The 27,245-nt window shown below is 33.4% G+C and overlaps 1 protein-coding gene across 1 annotated transcript; it reads right to left on the bottom strand.

The window, feature by feature from the left end:
• Nucleotides 1–333: 333 nt before the first annotated feature.
• LOC124368537 lies at nt 334–2,624 on the bottom strand. Its single transcript, XM_046825779.1, has one exon. The coding sequence runs from the start codon at nt 2,430–2,432 to the stop codon at nt 534–536; it is 1,899 nt and encodes a 632-aa protein (XP_046681735.1). The 5' UTR covers nt 2,433–2,624; the 3' UTR covers nt 334–533.
• Between the last annotated feature and the right edge of the window lie 24,621 nt (nt 2,625–27,245).

The following is a 27,245-nucleotide window of genomic DNA, read 5'->3' as shown; positions in this document are numbered from 1 at the left end:
ATCAATTAAAATTTTAACAATAGTACAAGATATATCAATGCAAGCCTCGAATGTGGTGCATTGTTGCTTTTATTGGTGTTGTTTGACATGAAAATAACTAGTGATGGGATAGTCTGTTGAATTCAACAACCTTGTACTACAGTATTTATCAAAATTAAAATAAACAAGAAGTCACCTTTTATTAAATAAATTATAGAAACATGTTTGACTGACTAAAAATAATATAAAACCAATTAAGGTTATACTATGAATGCATATATCAAAATAAATTATAATCGCTTTTAAATTCACTTAGTTTTTATTTAATTTTTATCTAAAATTTAGTCTTTGGTTGTTAATTTCTGACACTGATCACTCTTTAAACACAAATATTATTTACAATCTGTTTACTTTAGTTAATTAGACAAACTAAAATATCATACATAGTAAATTATTACTTCAAATCCAAAGTTTGCTTAAGGGCGTAAGTATGAGTATATTCTACTCAAAATTAAATTAACAATTGGATGATTCATAATAAGTTTACACAGGTTTTAATCGTCACGATAGTATAATTTAGGGCCTATAATTACATTTACCTTACGCTGGCTCTTTGACATGTTGGCAACAATTAGCTCACAAACGAATGCAACAAAGGATATTCCATAGCCAAATAGCAGAATAATAAAAACTCCTCGAAATTGGCTCAGATTCATTCTGTCAGTATGTTGGGATATCTCTCCATTTTGGTAAACTGTCTCTTTTGGATTTTGGTCATCAGAAATGGATCCAAACTTCTGGACCAGACCATTCTGGATGAGGCGAATCAGCATGGTGTTGATGGGTTCATACAGAGGAGACCCACTGGGAAACAGCAATGGTGTCGCTAAAGACTGCATCAAACATCCTTCAACAAAGTAAACTCTGTGCTTATCAAAGATCTTGTCAATGTTTTTAGAATATGAACTTAGATGTCTTTTCTCTCCGAACACTGCAAAGTCACGTTTAGACTCAATTCTTTGTATTATATCATTAAATTCAGAGGTTGGAAGAACTGTGAATTTTTTAATCATCTCTTTGACATTTTCATTGTTACTCTGAATTGCTTTTAAGATGTTATGCATTTGTTGGGCTCCTCCAATTTCTAAAGATGAATCCAGAAGATCCTGAAGAGAATGAATGTTATGGACCTGCCAAGGAATAGTCATGAAACTCCAGAGAGATGCTTGATAAGCTGTTGTTATCACTAATATATATACAAGCCAGTGTGCAATGAAGATTCTTAGTGACCAAGGTTTAGGTTTAACTGGAAATGGCTGATTCAGGATGGTTGCAAAGGTGTATTGAAAAGCATTTAAAGGAGATTGGAGAGCAATATTTTGGTCAAGAATTGTTGTAATGCTTATAATAATGAACACTGCAACATTAAAAGAAATAAGAAATAACATCCAAAAACTTAAGGAAAATTCATCAAGATAGTTCATTATGACTGAACGTTTTTTCCCTGCTCTTATTGGCACTGCCCATGTGTAACATTCAAAACGAGTTTCTTTACCAAAAGTTATTGCAGAATCATTGGTGAAAGCCAGTCGAGAAAATACACCCATTGCAAAATCCACTTGCTCATTACCAAGGTATTCAATAATGTGATCTATTGTGTCATTATAAAAAAACCAACTTCGCTCTAATGATGAATTATTATTCAATGGTAATACTATTTTTGGACTGAAGTTTAACTTCTCACTTAAAATATTCATCAGTTCCTTAGCAAGTCTTTGAAAAACTATCTCTCCGTTCTTACTTTTGGCTAAAATAGCATCTGGAGGTTGTCTATTCCCTAAGCAAGTCAATGTACAGCCATGCATATTCCAATACTTTTTTGTATGGAATAAATTCACTCTCTTAGAAAATTTTCCATGAACATAAGAATCAATCTTGGTTGGAGGACCAGCCTCTCCACAATGGTTATCACTGTAAGGAAACGAGGTGAAAATGTTTATTCTGTCTTCACTAGGTAGTAATAAAATGTCGTAGATCATTCTCATGTTGTGAAACTGACTCAATAGGTTTATCATTTGAAATCTCTCTAACCCTCTTGTGCCTACAATAATAAAGAGAGTGTCTTTTCTGAGTTTCTGAAGAAGATGATTGTACCTGGTACCTGGCCTGGGGAATAGTACTATTAAAAATTTATCTGTATCATGTAACTGTAGGGCCTGAGACACTACCATGAATGGCTTCTTCATCACTGTTAATAAACTGACCCACAGAACACTGCTGTTTTCTTCTTCGGTGTAGAAAACCACAGTCCTACGGATTGCATAATCGTTAATGATAGTTATTACACAAGTAACCATCTCATTTTGAATGTCAATTTTGGGCTGATTTTGTCCACTGCAAAGACTTAGAAATACACTTGAACTGAGAAACAGAATGAATGTGAGGTAAGACATGACTGAACTGATTTCAAAGTAACAATCTTTATCCAAACACTCTATCAAGGTACTCTGTGCAAATACAGAAATGATATTGCTTTGCTAAATCCAGCTACCATGACAGTTACACATATGTCACTCAACATTATCTATGAAATGTGTGACAGAATGATCAAATGTTTCATATTATAAGATTATGTTCACCCTAAAATCCTATTTTAATGTAAATAAAGCACAAGAAGAAAAATGTATCAATACATACTTATATATATATATATATATATATATACGAGATATACATACAACTTTAATGACAAATATTTGAAAGCAAACAAATCAAAATACTAAAACTATTTATTTGATAAATACATTTCATTTCACTTAAAAAATATTTTATGAAAATTTATGATTTATTACTCAATAAATAATTGTATCAATTATTATATGTTTTCATTATAGAGTATTCAAAGTCAGTTATGCAATTTAAATACGTTTTATAAACTATTATACAAGAAATTATTCACTTAAATCAATCCCACAATAATGACTATAATGTCACTTTAAAGAAAATAAACATTGGGCAATAAGTATGACTATGTCGACAACAGCTGTTGTAGCTGTCAGCAGCATAAGAGAACAATAGAGCAATAAAAATTAAAGAAAGTCTAACAAACCCTGACATTATAAAACATTTCTTTATTTTTCTGTGCACCCATTTGGATTTTACCAATATCAGATATTATTTACTTATTCAAAACATGAAAACATGAAGTTATACAAGTATATTGATGCCACTTATGCGTCGGCGTAATGCACCACATATGTGACACATGCCACTTCTAGGATTAATTAACTACAGTAAATGTAGGTCTGGGTGGTTGTGGCTTTCTCAGTAGAAAAATTAAATGCTAATAGTGTAATCTATGTCTAGGGCAGAGTTTTAGGTTCACTCATTTTCGTCTGATAAGGATGGACTATACCACTCTAAAACAGTTATCCCCATGGTGAAACAGCAAAATGAGGTCCTCTTTTGTTTTAAAAGAAGAAAAATTCTTTTAGACACTAGGAATTTCCGGATTTTATTTTGTCATTGAATTAAATAACATAATCATATTTTGACTGTATTTTCTTAATCATATTTTTTTAAGTTCAACCAAATTAATTACTGTTATAACATATGTAAAAAGTCCCAGGACGACTTTCTAATTTTGAAATGGTTTAACTTATAAAGGAAAACTCTCTAAACTAACTAACATAGGATATGAAACTCTATTTTTATACACATTAACTTCTTCAGAGAACATTCCTAGAAGAATCGGTAGGGAATTCAATAGACTGAGAACAAAAGTGAAAGTAATATAAGAAAAGTGATTATTGGACAACCATTACTGTAATTAAATGAAATGTAATTATAAGGTATTCATTTCATGGCCATTAGAAAATGAATACACCATGAAGTTTTGAATACCAACCAAACTAACTCAAAAAGAAATTTGGATATTGAGAGCTAAAACATTATGCCACAACATTGAAACAAAAATAAACATAGAATGTATTGTACCTATTTGCTAAGTTTGAATGGAAGTTAAACAATTACTCATATTAAGCTGTTCTGGGATTTTTTAATTTTTACACCCTGTATTAGTACAGACCAAATTATGAAAAGGAATAATTAAAAAAAAGATTCTGCATCTGTGTAAATAGTAAGTTTGAAATTACAGAAAGAAGAGAAATAAATTACAAAGGCCAATTAAACTTGGCATAGTTGAACCTTGTACCTACCTGACTTTCTTATAAGGTTTGGTGAATCTGTGTTGTTTGGTTCCATGACAGTATCAGATTGTTTTCACATGTATCACAGTCTTAATTGCATTTTACTATATCAAAAAAATTAATCCACATATTGGTATCCAGTTTTGTCATAAGCTTGAAGATACTTTTAAAGAAGTTAATGGAAAGTTATTACATGCTTGTAGTGATGACTATATGAGTCATACACAAGTTTACAAAGTTGATAAAGTCATACAAAGTTTGATGAATCAAGGTGATGAAAGCATTGAAAAGTGTTGGATTTAGTGATGGAAGACAACTTTACTGTAAAAAAAATTAGCGATGACATAGGAATCAGTGTTCGTTTAGTTTACTTTATTTTGACCAAGTCTTACGCCAAGTATTCAAAAGCAGTAGTTCTGCGCTGTGCGATGCGAAAGTTGTCCTGGAAAGTTAGTTCCATAAACGTGCACTCATGATATGAGAGTCAGGTAAACTCTGATACTCTTAAACATGAACACTGAAATAATATGTACCATATGTATGCCTACTTACGTTTTAAACATTTTCATATTACAATATAAGAGCTTTGACTAAGTAATATAAGAACTTCGATTTAGAAAATTGTGTCTGAAGCCGCGAGTAACAGCTAGTTAGTAATAAACATGTACTACATCAGGTATTACATTTTCTTAAAATTCCATCATGGTGTGAAATTCCAACAAAGCCGGGTGGACATGTCACTGGCCCAGCCATTTAGTTTTTTCACTTATTTTTTACTGTGTTGGATACAAATTCTGATACCGCTCTACATATTAGTGTAAAATGAGTACTAAATCATGGTATAATTGTTTTCGTGAAATTCCAACGTGGCTGGGCGGGCATGTCGCTGACCGGGCCTCAACATTTTATTTTGTTGGGTATAAATTCTAATACTGCTGTACAAATTAGTAAATCGTGGTATAATTATTTAAATGGTATTCTGACATTGCCGGGCCAGTGACATGAAATCACCAAATAGCCCGGTCAACCTCCAGCCAGAGAAGATACCAGGATTATTGATTTCAAGGAGTTATTGAGCACTTGTTAAAAGCCAAATATAAAAAAAATCTGCGGACAAGATAAACATATAGATACGTTTATAATTCGTTGTAGCAGAATCAAATGCCTTAAGTTCATTTATATATGATTAATGTTAAAAGATTCAAAACTATATCAATCGATAACATTTAAATTACTCTTTAAAAATGTGGTCATTAAATGTTGTAAAAATTCATGTTTAATAACTCTTGTACAAAAAGCTGTAATATACTGAAAATGGATAAGCTTTGAAATATCCAAAAAGTAAAGTTTAGATATAATTAATTTTTAATTTTTTACGAAAATCTTGTATTGAAGCATATCAACGTATTCAAACACGATATAAACACGAGTATTCCTAGAAGAAACAGAATTTTAATTTTAATTTCTCTTAATTATATTGAAAAATAAAAAATAAAAATATATTGAATAAAAAATATTAAATATATATTTGAAAAAACAAAACAAAAACAGCAAAAGGGTCCAACATGTGTTTCATAGGTACTCTTAACACAGCTTGTTTTATTCGCAAGAACTCGTGGAAAACCACGATATCACTCAAGTCAGCACACTTCGTAAGTTACATATACAGGCTTGTAGATAATAGAAAATATTTGCATGTAATGATGATTGTAATGGTGCTCGATAATGATAATATTTACAAATGATACCACGAGATTATGGGCCTGGTTTATTAGGGAGGGTTAGAGTACAAATGTGGTGATTATCATTATTCTAATGGCCATCACAGACTTAAGCGATGTTTGGGAACAGGTTGACACAACAGGCGAAGCTACAACGAGTATGCTGGTATGTATTTTGATACGGGATCATGACTGCTGTTTGTTAGGACAATTCAATACACAAGCAGGTAATGATAAATATATTGTAAGTTCACCACTGAAGTGTTTTGACTACAATAAAATAACAATTTGGAACTATGTTTTTCAGTGTTATGAGCATTGTTTTTGCAACTTTACATACAACATATGTTAATACAAATTCGATAAACATTTGTAGCAAGAATTAATTGATTAAACAAAGAATTAAGCCCCAGATTAATAAGAAATAATTTAATACAATTGAAAACGAGTAAAATTGCACACAATTATAATAAGAAGATCATACGATTTAAACTTACAATTTTACCTTCACTTATTTTACAGCAAAAATGAGATACCGACCATGTAAGAAGTACAGTCATTATGAAAATTTACTGAATAATTAATTATAATGGTGATTCTAACCAGAAGTGGAAAATTACCATTCTGGTATTATCAATAGCAAAAGTATTGACAAAATAGTTCCAGAAACTATCGTGATGAACTTTAAACAGGTCCTTATGGAGCAGTCCGGTGACAATGAAAAAACATCTACGGAATACAACCTACTAAATGACACAACCCAGAGAGTATCAGGAGTACAGAGCAGGAGTATTGATTGGATGACACTACACTCACCGCTGTTTGGTTAAGAGGGGAGGGAGGTGTTGTGACGTAGCAGTGTCTCACAATGTCAGTGGTGAATGAACGCAGGGCCTGATACTAGGCCCTGGAATGAACGTCTCACGAGCTCCTCATGGGCCACCTGGATGGGGTGATCACACGCCGCGGAGAGAAAGAGTGGGGACAGAGCCGAGCAGTGCAGACAAATCCCGAATATGCGGCTGATCAAAGCCGAGCAGTTCCGACACACTCCGAACATGCGGCTGATAGCTACCTCAGTTCGGAACGGTTCAGATTTCTATGATCTATTATGAATTAATGAGTTGTTTTATATCCGAAAATATCTGCAAAACATAGAAATTATATAGAACGTACATAACTAATTAATGTTTATCGAATTAATTATATTAATATTGAACTTTCTTTATAACGCCAAACACTTGACAAAATGTGAGATGGTGCACAACGAATAAAGTGTCATAATGTCATCATATTTTGCATATAGGCTTAAAATGACTGTAATTTTTTTGTTTTATTGGAAAGCTATTAAAATTAATAGGGCAAAAGCAACATATTATAATAAAGAGTCCTTAATTGGTAGTAAATAAATTAATAATTACGCTACAAAAGCTGTAATGAAGAGTTATCACAGTAGATGTGTTAAGAACTAAGAACTAAATGAATTAAAAAAGAAACTTGTGAGCAAATGTTCAACAAAAACATAATTATAGAAATATGACAAAATCAATCACAACTAACTGACTTACCAAATATAATGTTACAAAACAATGTTATTGGTTTACATTTTAAAATACAAAAGATTCAATTAAAAAACCCAATTTAATGGTTGTTTTTGTATTTTGGAATCCCTGAAGATCACTATTTGATATACATATTCGACTACTATGCTAAGAACACTATGCTAACATCTCGAATATTTTGAAAAGTTTAAATGTTTGCATGCATGAATAATTACAATCAAATTTGAGTGAATAAGCAAATTAAAAAGTACAGCTAGCTTGAGAATTCACTTGTAAACAAACAAATTTCTAAACTTTGCGAGTAGGGCTCTTTTTAACCTCCCGGATGTTTAATCCACCCTCGAATTTTTTCTAGCTACGCCATTGTATGTAACGAGGTTACTTTGTTACATTAGACTTCCTTACGTCTTGTCGGGTCTTTCGATACTCCGTTGTATTGGTTTGTTTGTATGTAGACAAGATGAATTGCCTGTCATTAATTACGTTGTAAAATCAAGGTTTCATGAAATAAATGTAATTGTGCTGCATCCTGCAACACTCAGCTTGAAAGAGTAATTTAAATATATGAATGCTGTACCTAACTACTGAAAGGGGTTTAACTCAGAGTATAAGCTGAAAATACAGTGATACATTTTCATTTCATTATCACAGTTGATACATAATAGGTTTGCCAGGAACTGAACTAAATTAAATCCAGAGGAGTGCGGAGCGAGAACGCGCGGACTGCTCATTCCACTATTCCAATACACGGGCTATCTGTAGTTGGCAGGAGGGGCCCCTCCATCCCCACTCTTTCTCTCCGCGGCTTGCGATCACCCCATCCAGGTGGCCCATGAGAAGCTCGTTGAACGTCTCAAGTATTAGGAGAGTAGAGAACACCAATAACATTGGGACGGAGAGGAGTGAGCAACACTACGAGTTGCGTATCTTGAGTTGCGTTCTACTTCGAAAGCGTTCTGAACCCACCGTACTCTTGGCGCATGTGGTGGATGAGGCAATAAACATTGCAGCCGCATTTTAATTATCTGTATACTGATAAGTTCGGTTTACTTCTTGATTGCATATTACATCATATTATTACATTTGTAAATCTGCAATTTTCAATCCTTAGTCCAATTATTTTTCTATAGTTTGTTTTTCTAATGAAGATCGGGTTTGTGATTAACATTTAAGCTTTCTCCACTTTAACTCATCTACATTAAAACATTGATGACAGTAAAAATAAATTCATATACAGATATTCCTGGATGTCTCTTGAAGAACGAGATACTAAAACTTAAGTTTTCTTAAATTAATTGTAAGGGTGTAATTCATTTTGTTGTAAACCCTTCTGAAATCTGTTATTAACTATTATTTTGAGATTTTGAATGTACTGAATGATGCTATTTGGACTGAATGTGAATACTAACTTGAATTTATACTCGTTAGACATATTTATTTAGAAATCATGTAATATTTATTAATTAATGTCTTTACTTGTGTGCAGATCAAGCAAGGTACAGTCACAAGACTGAATTCTAGACATGCTGCGCCAGGCCCGGCCTGCCACTGTGCTGGAAGCTAGATACATTATGCCATAATAATGAAATATGGCTCACGTAAGTTCTATTTTCTTCCGAAAGAGATATTGACGATTTTGTTTTCTCACAAACCAAACCGCGAGATGTTTAAATGAAACATGTATGCGTCTAAATAACGGCATATTTAAGTACCCTTAGTACCCTGTTTAGTGATAGTGGCACTACATCTCTTGGAAGCCTATGAATGAATGGATGTGTGAATGAAAAGAGCAGCTAAGTAAATGGATCCTTTCGTGAACACACTTCAAGAACACAAATATTTTTGAAACAGTATCCCTAGCTGGCCATAATAGTAATACTAATGTTAGTTAGTTTATATGCTCAGTAGCCCGTAATGCCTCTCGCCCTGAATAAAACATATCCAATGTTTTAGTGAAAATATAATTTCAAACCATAGAATGACCATTCTGGAAATCCTAGTGATTCAATGTTTCACATATGGTAGACACTGTTCTTTATGTGGTGTGGATACTTCCGTCTTAAGATTGCCATCCATTCTCTTTCTGGAAAAGAGATTATAACGAATCTTACACCACCAATTACCAATCTTGTTCACCATTGTCATATCCTGATTTTTAATGTAGATGAATTACGAAATAGATATATCCTCCTTACATATATAACACTTTGTTAATTTTTTTGTTACTAAATTTCATGCTGTGAAATTGTTAACCAATTGAATTAAAAATTGCAATATGTTTATTTTTGTTGAATTAATTAATTTATATATATATATATGTGTGTGTGTGTGTGTGTGTGTGTGTGTGTGTGTGTGTGTGTGTGTGTGTGTGTGTGTGTGTGTGTGTGTGTGTGTGTGTGTGTGTGTGTGTGTGTGTGTGTGTGTGTGTGTGTGTAAACGAAAATCAAGGCAGTAATGAAAATCAACTGCCCATAAGCCGAAGTATTAATTTTCTAATTTTTTAATATGGTTAAGGTACTTTTAACGCTGAAGTTGGTCTACCCAAATTAAATTAAAGCTTTATAATGACCTTATAGAATTAACGATAATCTTGTAAAAAGTAACAGGAAACAACGAAGAACAAACCATAAGTATTTCAAACGCATATTTATCTTTATTTAATGTGGGTTATCTAGGTACTTTTCATACTGTGAAGCTGACCTTCTCACATTCAATCAGTGCTTTCAAATGATTACTATTGCTGAACTAAAGATATATATGAAAAATCTTGGAAACTTATTTTTAGTATACCAACTCCGCAGACATCTGGGGAACGAGACGTTTGGCCTAACAGTCGCCTGAAGACACAGACTGTACATTCCGGTCCAAGAAGCAGCTACTGCTCACCCGTTGTAATCACCACTCTTTTGAAATATAGTGTAAAATGTAATGAATATGAATCCTAATCAGTATTCACGACCAGTAGTAGAGTATCTTACAGTATTTCCAAAATCTGAAAATAATAGCTAACAACCCATTTCGAAGGGGTTTACAAAAACTTTATTACGCATTTTACCTATTAATTACGTCTTTTATCTATCAGCCTAGAACTCTCCATTTGTAGTATCTCGTTCTTAAAGAATTTGTAACTGTTATTATTATTTGCATAATGATTAGTTAAAGTGGAGCAAGCCTAAGTTTAAAAGAGAAAACCGTTTGTTCTTCTTGTTTTTGGTTACTTACAAAATAATTCTATTTTACTTAAATACATGGGTGAATACTACACAAACAGTAAAATATTATTTCCGAGGTATAATTTAATGTGGTATACGTTTGAAGTGAGATGTTTAGCGTGTGAGAAAGGTCGCCGGGTCCCGGCTCCGTCAGTGATCATCTTTAAAAAAAAAAAAACAAACCATAATTTATATAGTAATGGCATTGGATAATCACTTTTACACAGACGAGTAGTGACAATATTCTGATGCTACGTTTTTTTAGTTCAACAAAATTGTATTGAATTTTTTTTAACAGTGTTAATATCAAAACAAATACATCTAAATGCGGAACGATCCAATGACCTCAAGTAATCAGGTCATTCAAGTATTCAGTACATCAAGTAGAATTCAATGGGCTCAAGTGTTCTTTGCTGCTTTGATACACTGCAAACTATGTCTAGGAAAACCACACGTTCCTAGTCTTTGTGATCTTTTAGTTTTGGAGTAGAACAGTTTTATTTTTCACATAAATATCGGAATCTATTGTTTTATGAATTATAACGTACTATTTATTCAAAGACCTCCATACACGGCACAATAGCATATTACTGATTGAAAATGGTAATTCCAGTCCTATGTGTACTTATATTTTCTTCATAGGGCCAAAATTCAAACTCACAACAAACACAAACTACAAACAAACTCCATAAAAATGTCCAATGAAGCTTCAATTATATGTAAGAAACACAGGATTCGTTGTTGGTGCATGTATTCCATGGACTTTGGCTGAGAGTTAGTGAAATTGTTTTACATTTGTCTTATGAGTAACTATGATGGCAAACGACATGATAGCATAGTAAATAAATTGTTATTGTATAGCAAAATATCTCATCTGTAGTCTTGCAATTTTGCATGAAACTCCATCTCTATTTTGACAAAGTAAATTCCACGATGGTGCATGTCCAACCATGAGATTTGGCTGAGCGCCATTGAAGACTATCACTCAGTAGGTGGACACAATTTATCTCTTCTGATTCAAATGGATGTAAACATTTATTTTCTGTATAATTCTCTGTTCGCAAGACATCTGAAGATTTGAAATTGTGCAGCCTGTTACGAGACACGTGGCGTGTCGTACTCCTATCTCGTAAATTAAAAATTATATTATTGTTTTATATTCTTTTACGTATATTTAATATTATATAATAACATTGTGTACAATTGGCCGCTCCATACTATTGTAGGGCTGTGAGAAGGAACCATCGTAGCGAGGACACCCAAGGTCCGTTAAATTTAGCTATACCATATTATTTTAGGAGTATGTAATATTTAACCACCGTCATCAGGGCACACGCTAAACCCCGTTAAAATGAGTTATATAGACGCTATCTGAGGACAACAATATTTAAACATCCCTACGAGAACACACACTGCGAACAGTTAACATAAGTTACCTAAACTAGGACACACTCTTCAACCGTTAAAATGAGTTATTAACCGAACTACACCAGGATCGTACTATTAAACAATTTTTATTGTATTACAAATTTGACATTACAGTACTATTTCAATAACATTCTTTAGTATATTCAAAACTACTTTATCATGTAAAATGATGTGGGAGTGACAACAATTTAAATTTTTATCTGATTCAAACATTAGAAACTTGAACTATAACAATACATTTGTAATATTAATATAATAAATAATAAATTAAGGAACAAACAGTCTAAATCAATACGTAGTATAAATTAAAGTCGCTTTTTGCGTTGGTCTGTTTGTGCATCGATATTGTCTAAACTATTCAACGGATTTTGATGCGGTTTTCACTGTTGGCTTCGTTATGAACTAGGGCAGGTTCCTAGATATGATACACCAATATTTTAATCATTTCAAGTAGAGAAAAGTTTGTATAATGCGAAAATTGATATTTTTAAGCGCTTTCATTGTTAATATTGACTAAACCTTACGACTTATAACAAAATAATATAAAGTACTAAGGAGTTGTACATTCAAAAAGGCCTACAATAAAATCCGCGGTGACTTATATCTATCTCCAAACAATAATCCACAATTACCATTTTCCTCTTTAAAGGTTTAAATTTTTATTAGCCTTTCTAAAGCTATTTAGATCAATAAATTATCCATATCAATGCATTAAAATACGTAAAGATTAGGTCAAATTAATATTTAACAAAATAATTTCGTTCAATATTTTGGTAGATAAGTAATTAGTTTAAAAACCTGCCTGTTTTTGTTGTGCGACTTATGACCAAAGAACGGCGCCTGTGCTCTGATTGGTCGATCGGGAATCATATCACACTTCATTGCGGAGTATAATAATGAAATTCAAGATTAACTAATCTTTAACTAAAGCTAAGTAAAACCGATTAGCAGAGTTTCTATCTTAGCATATTTTAGATCCTCAAATTTAGCAGCTATTTTCGGTCAAATAGTAGTTACCTACCTATTGTATGTTTTCTTTTTTGTTACGACACAATATATTGGTTGAGACTTTACCTACATATGTACATAACATAGCAAAGAAAAATATTTCGTAACGTATTAATTTTTCGTTTGAAAAATCTTAATATAAATAGGTGTTTTGGATAGATTGAAAGTTTTTCCTGCCAAATAAGTAAAAACGTTTGGTCTTTCAAAGAATACATACCTCCCAATTGAAATACGTGTAATTGATTTAAGGTTATGTAATAAGTTAAAGCATACGTAACAATCAAACATAACTCAGAGCAGAAAATTGCGTCCATGTTTAAAATGCTCTACAATCGAATGAACACAGCGATGAAATTGGACAGTTAGTTATACTGCCTTAATCTTTTACAGGTGGGCTTCGACATTTACATGAAAAATCACAAGACGCAATGACTTATGTCAGACATTGCGATAAAACCTGATCTCTTTATAACTGTAACACGTAACCAAAATTGGGCAGAAATCAAAGAAAAATTAACTCCAATTTATCACACGACAGATACGATAAAGTAGAGTATTCCTATTTAGTAGCACATAAGCTCCCATAGCTCATAAACAAGGCTCATATATTTGGTCGATCTCAATGCCATATGTACTCCATTGAATGGCAAAAGCGTGGCTTACCACATGTTTATTTATTGGTATGGTTAGTCAATAAAATTAGGCCGGATCACATTGACACCAAAATTTCAGAAGAGCTACCAAATAAACAAGAAGATCCAATTCTATACAAAACCGTTACGAAACACATGTCTTACGGTGCCTAATTCCCAATTCTCTATGTATGCGAGAAGCAAGTAAACAAAAAATTTCCAGAGTCATTTCAGACCCAAACATCTACTAGCGACGATTAATATCCAAAATGTCATCGACGATCGACAGACGAAGGGGGACATAACGGCTATCGTAAGAAACCATGAAATTGATAGCCGACGGGTTGTGGGCCATAATCTGCTACTTTTGAAAACTTTTGACGCTCACATTAACGTTGAGTTGAGCAGTTCATTTAAATACAATCCAATACGTTACCATATATATAAATTAAGGTACCGATAACTGCATAGTATTATTACTTCCCGATTGTAAATCGTTTATAGAACACATTGTTTAATCTTATTTTTACAGTTTAATCAGTGGGAATATTTTTGAAGGGTATTAATTGTGAATTAAGGAAAAATGTCGGGTAACATCATCTATTACTTTTAATTTATATCACTTAATACTTCTTACAGAACCTAATTTGTATTATGTCTGTTTACGAATAATAATTCAAGTGGTATAAAGAAATATATACGAATTTATTAACTATGTATATTATTTTTAGTAAAATAGACATTTTACCCTTAGGTAGGGATGGATTATTCTTTTTCAATCATTTAGAACTCCATCTTTCCCTGCGGAAAAAAATTAAGGCAGCAATGGACAATTTTAACAATTTTAAGAGGGGTTAGGGCCCCCTCAAACTAGCACCCCTTTTTGCATATTATGCACGGCACTGATTTACAAGTGGCACTGGTGTATCAGGATAGCAGAAGGCGACTGAAGTCACTATATGACGTAGTATGTCATCTGTCGTCATACAGGTATGTCATACTTTCGTCATACAGGTATGTCATACTTTCGTCATACAGGTGTCATACTTTCGTCACTATGACGTCATTCTACCTTTAGTTCATCAATTCACCAGTAGAGCGTAGCACCAGCATTGTTTCACCGATCAATACTAGATAGCATTAGCTTGTAAGGTTGACCTAAAAGAGGAAAGACTCTGAGGTATTAGGATAGCATAAACTACCAAGATCTATAGCGTGAGTGAGAATGATTACAGAGAGGTCTGTCTTCAATGCGATGTTAGTCGTGAATTAAACCCTACCATTCTAAAATATTTTTTAGATTTTGCACCTTAAGAATTGTAAACCATTTCAATTTTCACGCATTAGAAAACAGTCGTTTATATTTCCAGTTTAAAGTTTAACTTTTCTCCGAAACGATCATGCAGCCTATCGACAAATGTTCTACATCAGGGGTTCTCAAATTTTCAGGCTACGTGCCTCCCTTAGTACACTGACATTTGGTAATGCACCCCCCCCCCTACCATCATCACTTATGTGGTCAACACAAGTAGTTAGTTTAGATAATTTACTGTATTTACGTACAGATTCTGATACTGCTGTACAAATCTACTACTAGATATAAAAATGAATCTCTAAATGTGTTGCTAAGCACAAATCTCGAGAACGGCTGGACCGATTTGACTAATTCTTTTTTTATATATTCTATGAAGCCCGAGGAAGGTTTATAAGGAGAGATAAGTTAGAAAAGTGTCCCCGAATATTTAAGAATTTGGAAAATAATTAAAATATTTTCGTCACGTAATTCAAATTGAACTGACTCAATAGCCGTTGACACGTTCAGTTGAAGTTCACCAAAGAAGCAGAAACTTTGGTTTACATTTAAATTTTTAAAAAATATTAGAAATACATGAATTAATCAGTAATACATTACATAGACAGAGTTTAATCAAAAGACAGACCTTTGTTTGTTTATATGTGGCTTAATTGACCTACCTTTTGTCCCATTCCAGGAACCTAAACATATTTTATAGACTACAAACTAATACCCGAAACACATATTCTAAATTTAGGCGATAAAACGTAATCACCAGTCAGACTGACAGACTGTCATGATTTAACATCGGTTGACGAAATAAAAATAATATTTTCGCGATAATACATAATGAAAATTTATCTTTTTATCCCCCTCATTTCTATGAATATTCCTTCCACAGAGTAAGCATATTTTCTCTTAGAGACACATTTTCGAGGATGAGAATTGTGGATCAGTGGGAGAATGGCATTGCACACCTTCATCGTTTTGTTATCAATTAGCACGTGTCGTGTTATCAAACGTAAAAAAACTTCGCTCTGACTGTAATTAAACCTAGGAGAGCGAAAAATCAGCTACATAAAAATTTAACCACGAGTTACATGGATGTAGGAAAGGCTATGCAAAATAATAGAAAGAAATATTAATCATTACATCGCTATAGACGAAAATCTACCTAGGTGTAAGGCAGCGAAAACTGTGAAATAAATAATTATCCTGAAACATTGTTTATGTTCCATCATGAGTTATAAAAGCACTCCTGAATAACCGCAAGGGTAAACAGACACGATAAAAAAAGGTAAACATGACCTAGACATAAACTCGTTCTTGTGATCTACAAGCTAACGACTACTTAAACATCAACCGCTGAAATCAAGATACTAACTGACTGAAATGTATAAGTGGTTGAAAACATTTATTTTATTTTACATTTTGTATTATTTTTATTTTGTTTATAGTGTTGCACTGCTATCTAAGTACGGTACGATCATTATGTTTTGTAATGTAACTTATCCCTTATAGTTTTATATTTTTTCTGTAAGCCACACTCAAACAATAAGAAGTTCAATATTCTTCTCTCCCAACCAGTGGAACAGTGGAATGAATGTTTTGGTTAGTGCCATGATGTAACAGCTTACAACCGGCCTTCACGTGGCCGTGCCATTACACAGCACCAGTCGCAATGAGCCGATGGGAGACGCCAGGACTCTCGCCGTGATGTTACGTGCCATTACAAAGCACCAGTCGTAATGAGCCGATGGGAGACGCCAGGACTCTTGCCGCGATGTTTCAATGCCTTACTAACAGACGAACCGTTTACCAGCAGAGCAGTCATGCTATTTATAACACCTTCCCGCATTACCTTATATCTCTTCCCCTTACGTGTTTATTTATTTTACTTGTTAATATTTTTAAGCGAGGGGAGATTGCACGCTTTGCTTGTCCGATTCGAGACGGAAACATGTAACCGCTGTCGGTCTTCATTCTTTCAAGGCCGCAATTTGCTTGTTGTCTCGGTGACCACTAGTAGCGGGGTCGTAGGTCGCGGTGACCAAAGCACACCTTACCGCGGCAGGACCTGCATCGCTTTAGGGCTGATATAGTAGCACAGGATCACAATTATTTAGGGCAGCTGATTAATATGAATATGGTATAAATTATTATTAGGGTGAGCAGGAGAGGTTTTGGCAAGGGCTAGGGCTGTCCGATGTGATACATATTTCTAGAGTTTTATTTACGGTAAAACAGTAATTTAATAGTTTCTGCAAAGGTTAGGAGTAAACAAGTCCAGTGGCGAATTGGAAAGTACAAATTAGTTCAGCAAACGAATGTTAATGTAATCTGTTTGATTTAAGTATGTGAATAACTGTGCCCACGTTGAATCAAATGAACATTATTTAATCCGTTATTTGTACAAATTATTGTTGGCTGTGTTAGGGACCAGGCCACTCAGATTGTTAGACAGTTGTCACCTTTAGTGGTTTCAATAGTTATTTTGGACCTCAGGGGCTGGCTATAGCAATATCTTGCGACAAATTTGCTAGACTAAGTTAAGACTTATACTTCTTAATGACAAGTAAGTGTATGGAAAAATAGTAATAAAATGGAAATTATAATGATATCTTCAAAATAAAACACAATATCTGTTTCCTTTTGTAGATCTAAAAATATTTCCTACAGAAGTACAACTTGTACCCCTATAGGATTGCAGCCTGAGATCTTTTTTACTTCTCCAACTATAAATTACCATTCAGTTGCAGGGTATGAAAGTTCTAGCTTTTCAGGGAATTTTGCTTCCTATCAACTACTACCCTTTGGTAGATGACTGGAGATAAATTAGCTATGGTGGGAAGAGTTTAGTCAATGCAAATGTTGAGTTTATCTCCATTTCACCTTCCATTTAGTGCATTGTCTCAAATCTGACACTTTCACAGACTATACTCCTGGAATCTTAAGTCCACGTCTATCTAAAAAAGGTCCAACTAATTGTTGGAAATTAAGGTGTTTAAAATGAGCTCCTAGTATTAATTTAACGTCAGACATATATAGATGTACTACAAAAGAGGTCTGTCTGGAGCACTCAGAAGTCATCTAGTCTAAAGTGTTCTGAATTTCCCCTTGTTTTGGGTATCTTCAGATGGACATCGACTCCAGATTCTACGAGTCAAGTCTGTGACAGAGTCATACTTCAGACGCTGCACCAAGGGGAAGGTGAAATGGAGCTAAACTCAACATTCTCATGACTGGATAGTCCAGCCAACACTATTCTACTGACCCTTCCTCTGTATTCAAAATCTATATACCTCCCTGGTCCCTGGTTTGTAAACATTTTCATCAGATGTGTCATTTTGTCTTATCAGGGTAAAAACCATTGCTTCCTGTCTAAAATTAAAAGGGAACTTGAGGTTCTAGACCTATTGGTACTCCTTCCTTGCCAGTGAGTCTCTCTGTCTCCCAATTTCCATTGATGCCTTAACATGATCACTGTTGAAAACGTCCATTAGCATTTAGCGATATCACAGTGGATGCAGCAGATACCATGAATTGGTGTTTCTTAAAGGAAATTATGTCCCATCACGGTTCACTGTTATTACTTGGTCTGAACCATAGCTGACCTTGATCAAACAAGTCTTGTAGCAGTAGCCTGTGCATAACATTGTGTGTGTTTTAAAAAATCTTTTGAAATGAGTCGATAAAAATCGTAATCTGCATGATACAAAATAATTTAACTATTAGTGAAATCATTAAATATTATGACTTTGCCTTTGAATTAGCATAGTAGTGCTGTCAGTACAGACCATGTTGTAACAGTGATTCTGAAGAGATCTTGATACTGTGAATTGCCCAGACATGTCCATGAGTCTTTGATCCCTATTTCTTGAGCCCAACTCAAACAATCAGAGCTGTCAAATAGAGACCACCAACAACACTCCTTGTCCAAAACTAGTGTAGGATGATGATCCAGTGAGTTTTAAAAATTTAATCAGCCCACTGGATTACGTGTGCCCATCCACACAATACCTCTATCGATTATTTCAATCTAATCGGTGATGGGCTATTTCTCAAGTATATTATAAATGACATTAATGCTAATGCTGAAAAAGTGTTTATGTCTTCTGCTGCCTGCATGATTCATGTATAAATCACTAGAAATATGTCACATTACCTTTCATGGATTCAAAACTTTTCAAGATGTGTATTTAACATGGGAATGGTCAAAATACCAACAAACATCCAACACTATTAAATTGTTGAAACCTTGTTTTGCTCAATTTGTGTCACAAGGCAAGTTTATACCTATTTTGAAATATTTACATTAAACGTTTACATTACTCATATACCTTTTATTTTCAGCATAAAGCTCACTGAACACCAATTGGCGTTACCTGCATATAGTGATAGTCATATATCTTTCTATCAGTGATCACTGATATTTTGCTTAGTACACTATTGTCAGTTCAGGTATTTCAGCTGACTAAATTTTTCTTCTTCCAAAGAAAATTTGTTGACTTTAGCTTTAATTAAGACCCAGTTTGATTGAACTACAGTACCATTTGGCCATATTAACTGCAATTTATGACTTTATTTCCAGTGTTTCAAGTGTCCGGTTCTGGAGAAGGAGCACAGTGTCGTCCGCATCTATCTAAAGTAGACAGTAAGAGATTTTATCATTCGTTCCCAAAATATCTGTTGTTTACGGATAATACAAAATTAATGTTTTCTAGCTTAGATATACATACTTTATCGGTAACTCGCTCATTTTAATCTTCTTTCGTATGAAATAAATAAATACTGAAAATTATAGAAATTTAGGCTATAAGTCTCCTTAAGTAACTTTCAACTAGTGTTCAACGAGGTGGTTATATAAACTTTGTAGCAATTATGTACTAGATATACTTTTCAATTCTACCGAGACAATAACAATGTTTGTTAGCGCATTTAAAGAACTTGAATTATGGGCCAGTTATTTTTTTAGATCTCTGTTGTATAACGAAAAACAGTCACTTTATGGACCAACGTAAGTATCATAAACAGCTGTTATTGGTGCAGAATTATAACAAATTAACGCCTAGTTCTGAATTGTAAATACATAACTTTATGATTAAAACAACATAATAGTGCTCCTGCGTAGGGTAATAAATATAGTATTGGCCCTATATTTGAAAGATCACGCGCTATAATCTCTTGAAAGTTCACATGAGTAGTTACGCATTGTACTTCAGAGCCAGCATATCGTAAGGGGTATAATAATAATACATACATAAGTGTACTATCATATAAATACAAGTACATCGCTTACGATTCAACGAGAAATAAGATATTTGTTTCAATACAGTAGTACGTAAATATTTTAGAACAAATATGACTTAATAATATAATCTCAAGCAGAATTATAAAATTATATATCATGATACTAAAATGTTTTCTTTCTTATCATTTTCATATTTCTTCATCATCATCTTATAGTATTCATAAATTTTCCTATGACATAACATAACGTAAAGCAATAACACCAATGATGATTTTTTAGGATTACATGTCATAAAAATACAGTAAGTAATAAAATATTTTTGTACAAAACTTTGTAACATGTCAATTTTTACAGGGGCTTAAAATAAGGCATTTTTAATTTTTTGAGAGGAAACTTTTTTAGTTTTTAATGGCATGTTAAGATCTTTATTTCTTCCCCCTACAATTATACTCCAGTAGCCCAACATCAACGCAGGAGACGTCAGCTGGCGAGGTCCGGCTCGACCGGGTAAGACACGGAGTTTCAAGATAAATCCGCCGGAGTTCGCTTCAAGGGCTGAAGCGCCTTACAGTGCACGGCTCAGGCACTACAGTACGTAAGTGCCTGGCTGACTCGCTCTCTGGGTCGGAGTCTCTCAGTCTGAGTCGGAGTCGTCGTCACCGCCCCCACATACAAAGCGATAAGGTGCAAGTAAGTCCTAGCCGTAGTAGGTACTTATTTTACCTGCCAAAACACGTTTTCGCCTGTACTTTCCTAGTCACTAACAACGATAAGTACATGGGATTACGTACTTAATCTGCTAATAGAATATTATTTTAGATGTAAAATATAGCAATCAGTACAATAGGGCTAAATTTTATTACTAGTAACGAGGAGTTTGAATTTAGTTTTATTTAGTTTATCATTTATTTTCGTGGCCGCTGGGTCGCTTGACGTACGTTGGCACCAGCGTTCCTCATTTTCGAGCTACAGTTGAAGTAGCAACTGTCGTGTTAGGGAACGTTTAGGTAGGAGAACAGTCATCCTAAAGCAAATGCTGACGCCTTCCCTTTATTTCCTTTCGTTTCCGAGCCGGCGATGATGAAAGCCTGTTGATCCGTTGATCATCGTTGCTGTATTTGCTTCGGCTTTTGGTTTTACATTAATTCGGGTCTGAGCTGAACTTGGAAACTACCTCTTCCTTTCGAACCCTGGATTTTACCCCTCTCGGCTGTTCTATCCGGTGTCTTAGGGTTATATAGTATTATAAACTATCCCTGACCCGATTAAACGTAATAACTTGGTATAATGTATACTGTACGACCTGTATATAAATAAAACTATTACCAAAGTTACAAAAAGTATAAAGTACATAGTGAGAAAAGTGTCAGTTATATTTATTGAACAGTTACGGTTCACTAATATAAATAGACCTGTTAACATCAGTTCATGATTTATTACCATCGATAATCATGATGACGTGCGTGTAGTAAGTGAATTGAAGTAAGAGATTTGTTAATATTTGAAAAATATAGTTTTGCGTTATTGATATGTCTAGGTATCTTTTTCAAACACATGTAAAATGTAAATATTGTAAAGTTATCATTGGTAATAGTTTAAGTAATTTTATTATTTTTGGGTTCGGAGAGTTAAGACTAGAGAAAACCTATATTTATTTTCACACCGTAAAATGTATTATAATGTTCATATTACAGTAAGTGTTGTAGTAAGTATTTTCACGACTAAAGTTACAAGAGATTGTCTGTAATATATTTGCAGTCATGTCGTTAAAACTGAAGAACGATAAATCTGCATAAATATACTGTAGGTATTGGTTGGTTCAGTGGAAATCAACTCGCATACAAAGCAATATTAACTACTTATCGCTCAGGTGACCTCACGTATCAGAGCCTACGTGAGCAAAATACGGTTTTGTCACGTCCTAATATGCACTCTGATTAACCTACAGTTATACCGTTCCACATCAATAGCTTTGTTTGAGTTTTTAATATTTCTTGAACATTGAACGCAATCTTTACTACCTTTACTCTCATACTACTACAATTATTCATTTCGCTGATATTATTAAGATTGACTCCAAGGATGAAAATTGGTTTAGTTCACAAAGGACATAATTTATTTTTGACCCACGTTATTATTATTACTAAAGTTGAATTCGGCATCGTTTGACCACGACATAGGTATTTATATTGGTTCAAAAACATTTAATGGTAAATGAAAAGATCTTCAGTTTTAGAAAATTCAAGAAGTGTGATATTTCTTTTCATTACTTCAAAATATAATATCTGAAGTAAAAGGATTAAAAGCCAAACTAAACATATAACACAACCAAATATAATCTATTGGTATGTTCCCAACAAGAAGAACGATGTGGAGATAGCCGCTTTATAACTGAATAGTAAATTTCCTCAGAAGAAAAATTAAGCTTTTCATTCTTTCTTATTTTTGTGAATTAAATTTCCCCCGTTATACCCTGTTACATTTATCCATGTTTTGACCATATCATTACACTGTTAAGTTTTGGTATTTTAGTATATAGTTGCTGTGATGAATTGACGTTTAAAGTTATAATTTGTCTGGTGATATTGAAAACAAATAGACGTTTGTTCTATAAACAATACTAAATTTTATTTCCTACACTTAAGAGGGTTAGTGTTATTACTAACGATGCGCGCAATCAACTACTTATAAACTGATCTACCTGTGAAGACTTTAATGTTATAGCCTAATTTTATCCTGATATGGGCAGCAGTTGTGTACGACAGAGGATTATTCACGAAAATATTCGAAGTAACTGGAGGAATTTTTCGAATTTTCAGTAGGTTAGTTCTGAATGGAAAAACTTTATTTAATTTTGTTATATTTCGGCTAAATTATGATAGTGATATTCAAACGATAAGAAAATAGCGTATATATTACACAAATTTTATATTAGCCTAAACGAGTGTGACAGAATATTTGTTTAGACATACTCCACGTTTGTGGTGTCCTGCAGCTAAATTTACCTAGCTAGACATGACATTATCTCTGGGCCGGCCAGCCCTGCCTCATGCTCGCTATCTATGACATGGCTGGCCCGGTCTTGTCGGAATTCCACAAAAAGTACATACCACGATTTTATACTTATCTTAAGAACAGTATCAGAATTTGTATCTGACACAGTAAAATGTTTTGGCAAAAGAAATGGATGGGCAGTGACATAGTCGCCTGAACATGTTGGAATGTCATGCCAATTTGGAATTTTTGGAAACAATTATACAACGACCTGATTTGTACAGTAGTATGAGAATTAGTAAAACAACACAGTAAACAAATACTAACAAATTACTTGGATTCGGGATAACGGAATGTCAGGCCGGCAATGTATAAGTTTCTGTAAAAATAATACATTACAATGTAGTTTACATACTGTAATTCAATAATTGATATAATCTGTAACCTATGTTATTATTAATTAATGACCAATAACTGATGATGGGTCTAATAAACGTTATGTAAAACACACACACACACAAACACACACAACACACACACACACACACACACACACACACACACACACACACACACACACACACCACACACACACACACACACACACACACACACACGCACATTATTATTATTTTATCTATACCTATATTTAAAAGCCTAATTATATAGCCTTATTTATAGTAAAGGTAACATAGTGAAAAAATTGCAAAATGATTAGAGAAATTTTGTACTAATTTTAACCTTAATATCAAGTTCTTTTTCATTAAAACCCAATAACAATTGTCATGGTTAATACGTACGAGCTTATCCGTTTAGACTAAAACAATTGGAAAAATGCCATAGGAAAATCATTTCTACACACTTATCTATCTTATTGATTGTCTTTTGTTAAAGTTCTCTGAATTATGTTATTGTTTAAAAAAAGAAGAACAGTAAGAGGTAAAATAATTAGTTATTATAATGCTAACAAATTTACGAAGAAAAGTTAAATAATCAGTAGTTATTGAAAGCATAATAGGTTTTCAGATAGGAACTTCGGGCGAGGAAGGGTCAAACAAAGTAATTATCCCCAACAAAGAATAATATAGAAAGGAATAACTTTTCATATTTATTAAACTTGTCATAATTAATAATTATTGAAGAAAACACAACAATCAAACCAGAGAGCAAGTCTTTCTACTAATAATTATTTTAAGTAACAAAATTTAGCATATAGCTGATAGAATCCACAGACTAATAAAAAAAGAAACATCACGAGGATAATAGTAGAGTACATCATGTGACAATATTGCTAATTAAATGTCCTTGGCGAATTTAATCTTCTGAAATCAGGACATTTCTTATGAAACCAACCAATAACAACAAAATAAAGACAAAAAACATATCTTTTATAAAACATAATATAAAAGAACGAGATTTGGCCTAAATGTCTTGCTAATCACCAATCACGTGAACGGCCGGGCAGATTCACTTAATTTAATTGTATAATTCGTTTAAATGAAGGTTTTATTATGAACTAAATATTAAGAGTCTCCCAGAATACTTTGGGATCCGTGATAATAATATTTATGACACATAGCCCAAGTTAAGGGTTAAAAAACTTCTTTTAATCATTTCAGTTAAAGTTCACCAAAGAGGCTAAAACATTTATTTTGATTAAATTTTATAAAATATTAAGCATATAGTGTAGTGTAATGCGGATAACAAAGTAACTATATAAGTGTTACTGCAGATTGTGTCAGTGGCAAATTTAAACCATTCATACATTGGGAATGATATTCCGACACAATACATTGTTTCAGAAATACTGTTATGAAATTCACAAAGCTGGTATTGATTGCACGCAATGTACTCCAACTTGGCTGCCGTTATGATTTCCTTGGTATTATGGTAGGTACTGTTTTCAGTGGTTTAAGGGAAAACAGAGAAATTGACATGAATATACCTCAACTTGCTTATAATGCAAAAACTATTATAAAAGATTATTAAAAATTGTTGTATTAAATTACTAAGAGGTTTCCACTATTCTCCTTATACTTGAAGTACAGCGTGTCCCACGAAGAGGTTTAAATGTTTGATTTTATATTACTTGCCCATTTATCCACCGAAAATTTTCAAACTCTACACAATTAATAAAGTAGGGTTTTAAAAATATTCTGAGAAAAGTAAAGCTCCCTAACACATAGAATATTTTACCATTTTGCTTCTTATAAAATTTCATTTCTTTAACTACCTCATTTGATTACTGCGTTGCACTTTTAGATACCAGCTGTTTAATAAGGCTTATTGTTGAAAACAGCTGTTTGCTTGAAGAATATTGCTTGTGCTATAAAAACATACAGTATAATGTAGTGGAATGCACTTTACAGGCGCTATATGAATTTATTTCCTTTAGAGAGAAGGACCTAATTTAATTTTTATCAGTGCTATAAATATGTTTATTATTTTAGTATTAAAACAAAAGAGTAAGAATGGGAAATTGAGTAGTTTTGGGAACTATAACGGCCAGATCTTACGCAAATGGATATATTTGCTAGCGCTGACTATAACGAAACTGCGATGTTCTGCCATACTGAGGTAACTGTCAAGAGGTAAGAAATGTAAATGTAGGAAACTCAGTACTAAATATGCCGCACAGATTACAGAAGTCAAGGAGTATTGATGGTGGAAGGGCCAGTGCGGAACACGGCTGGTCACCGTGTATTATGTATGTTCTTCCTGGCTGAGGTAACTGTCAAGAGGTAATAAATGTGAATGTAGGAAACTCAGTACTAAATATGCCGTTATGTTATGTCACACTTTTAATTGCTTATAGCTACTATATTATTGATCGCTGGTGTATGAAACATAGGTAAATTAAAAACAACTGTTTCTAAAGTTTTGTTTTCATTAGTTGATTTACCCATTGCTGTCATCTAGTATTATGTGGCAATCGTTTTTCAAAAGTAATCATCATAACAACTTTCTAAATAAAACTTCAGTGTATTTTGTGGCTAATAAAGTTTAATTTCGTGATTTCAATGCAACGAGAGTATCGTCGAGTGTTCATGAATATCCCTCTGACAGACGCAGCATCGTTCGATACAATAAGAAGTTTAGCACTTTATAATATTACACCCGACCACCAGACCACTATACTACTACTAAACCATACTACTACTAAACCATACTACTACTAAACCATACTACTACTAAACCATACTACTACTGCTACTACACTACACTACACTACCATTCCTACTAGACGCTACATTAGTACACACCACACTAATACACTATTATTACATAGAACCATGATGACTTGATATCCCCTGGGCCAAACACAATGATATGATGCCGTTGCATTATTATAGATAAACTAACACTGAATTATTTTTTTACTAAACGTAACAAGCCAGTTCTCATATTAAATCGTGTTTTTTTTCTTCTATTTTAAATTATAAATTTTATGTTCAAAATTCTAGCACATTCTATTTATTAAATGCTATTAAAGATATCAAGTTTTTCATGTTAATTTATCGTGGCGGACGATCAACTGAAGCCTGCGCACAGGCTGAATGCCCATGCAGGCTTTATTCCTTATTAATTATTTAAGTAATATCTTAGCTAGATAACTAGTAAACTATTGTTTTCAAAACAATTCTGTTTAGTGCTTTACTATTGTCATTAATTTTAAGTGTATTTCATGTACAGTTGATGGAATAAACATTCATCCATTCATTCATTCACATAACTCCCAGCTATGGTGGCTTATCTCCTTTAAGAGCACATTGGGTTGATATCGTCCCTACATGGCTGATCTCAAATGTCATGTTACATGCAGCAGTGGTAAGCCACAATGTATTGTGTAATTTACTGTCAATAGGCAATTACACGCTTCTTTTTCTTTTCCTCAACTACTAGTCCAACATCTGGCAGTTGTAAATGTCTATATTACAAGGGTAAGTTTTGCTGTT

The sequence above is a fragment of the Homalodisca vitripennis genome, chromosome X (genome assembly GCF_021130785.1).
Source record: "Homalodisca vitripennis isolate AUS2020 chromosome X, UT_GWSS_2.1, whole genome shotgun sequence".
Taxonomy (NCBI): Eukaryota; Metazoa; Arthropoda; class Insecta; order Hemiptera; family Cicadellidae; genus Homalodisca; species Homalodisca vitripennis.
This window is presented reverse-complemented; position numbering and strand designations above follow the sequence as displayed.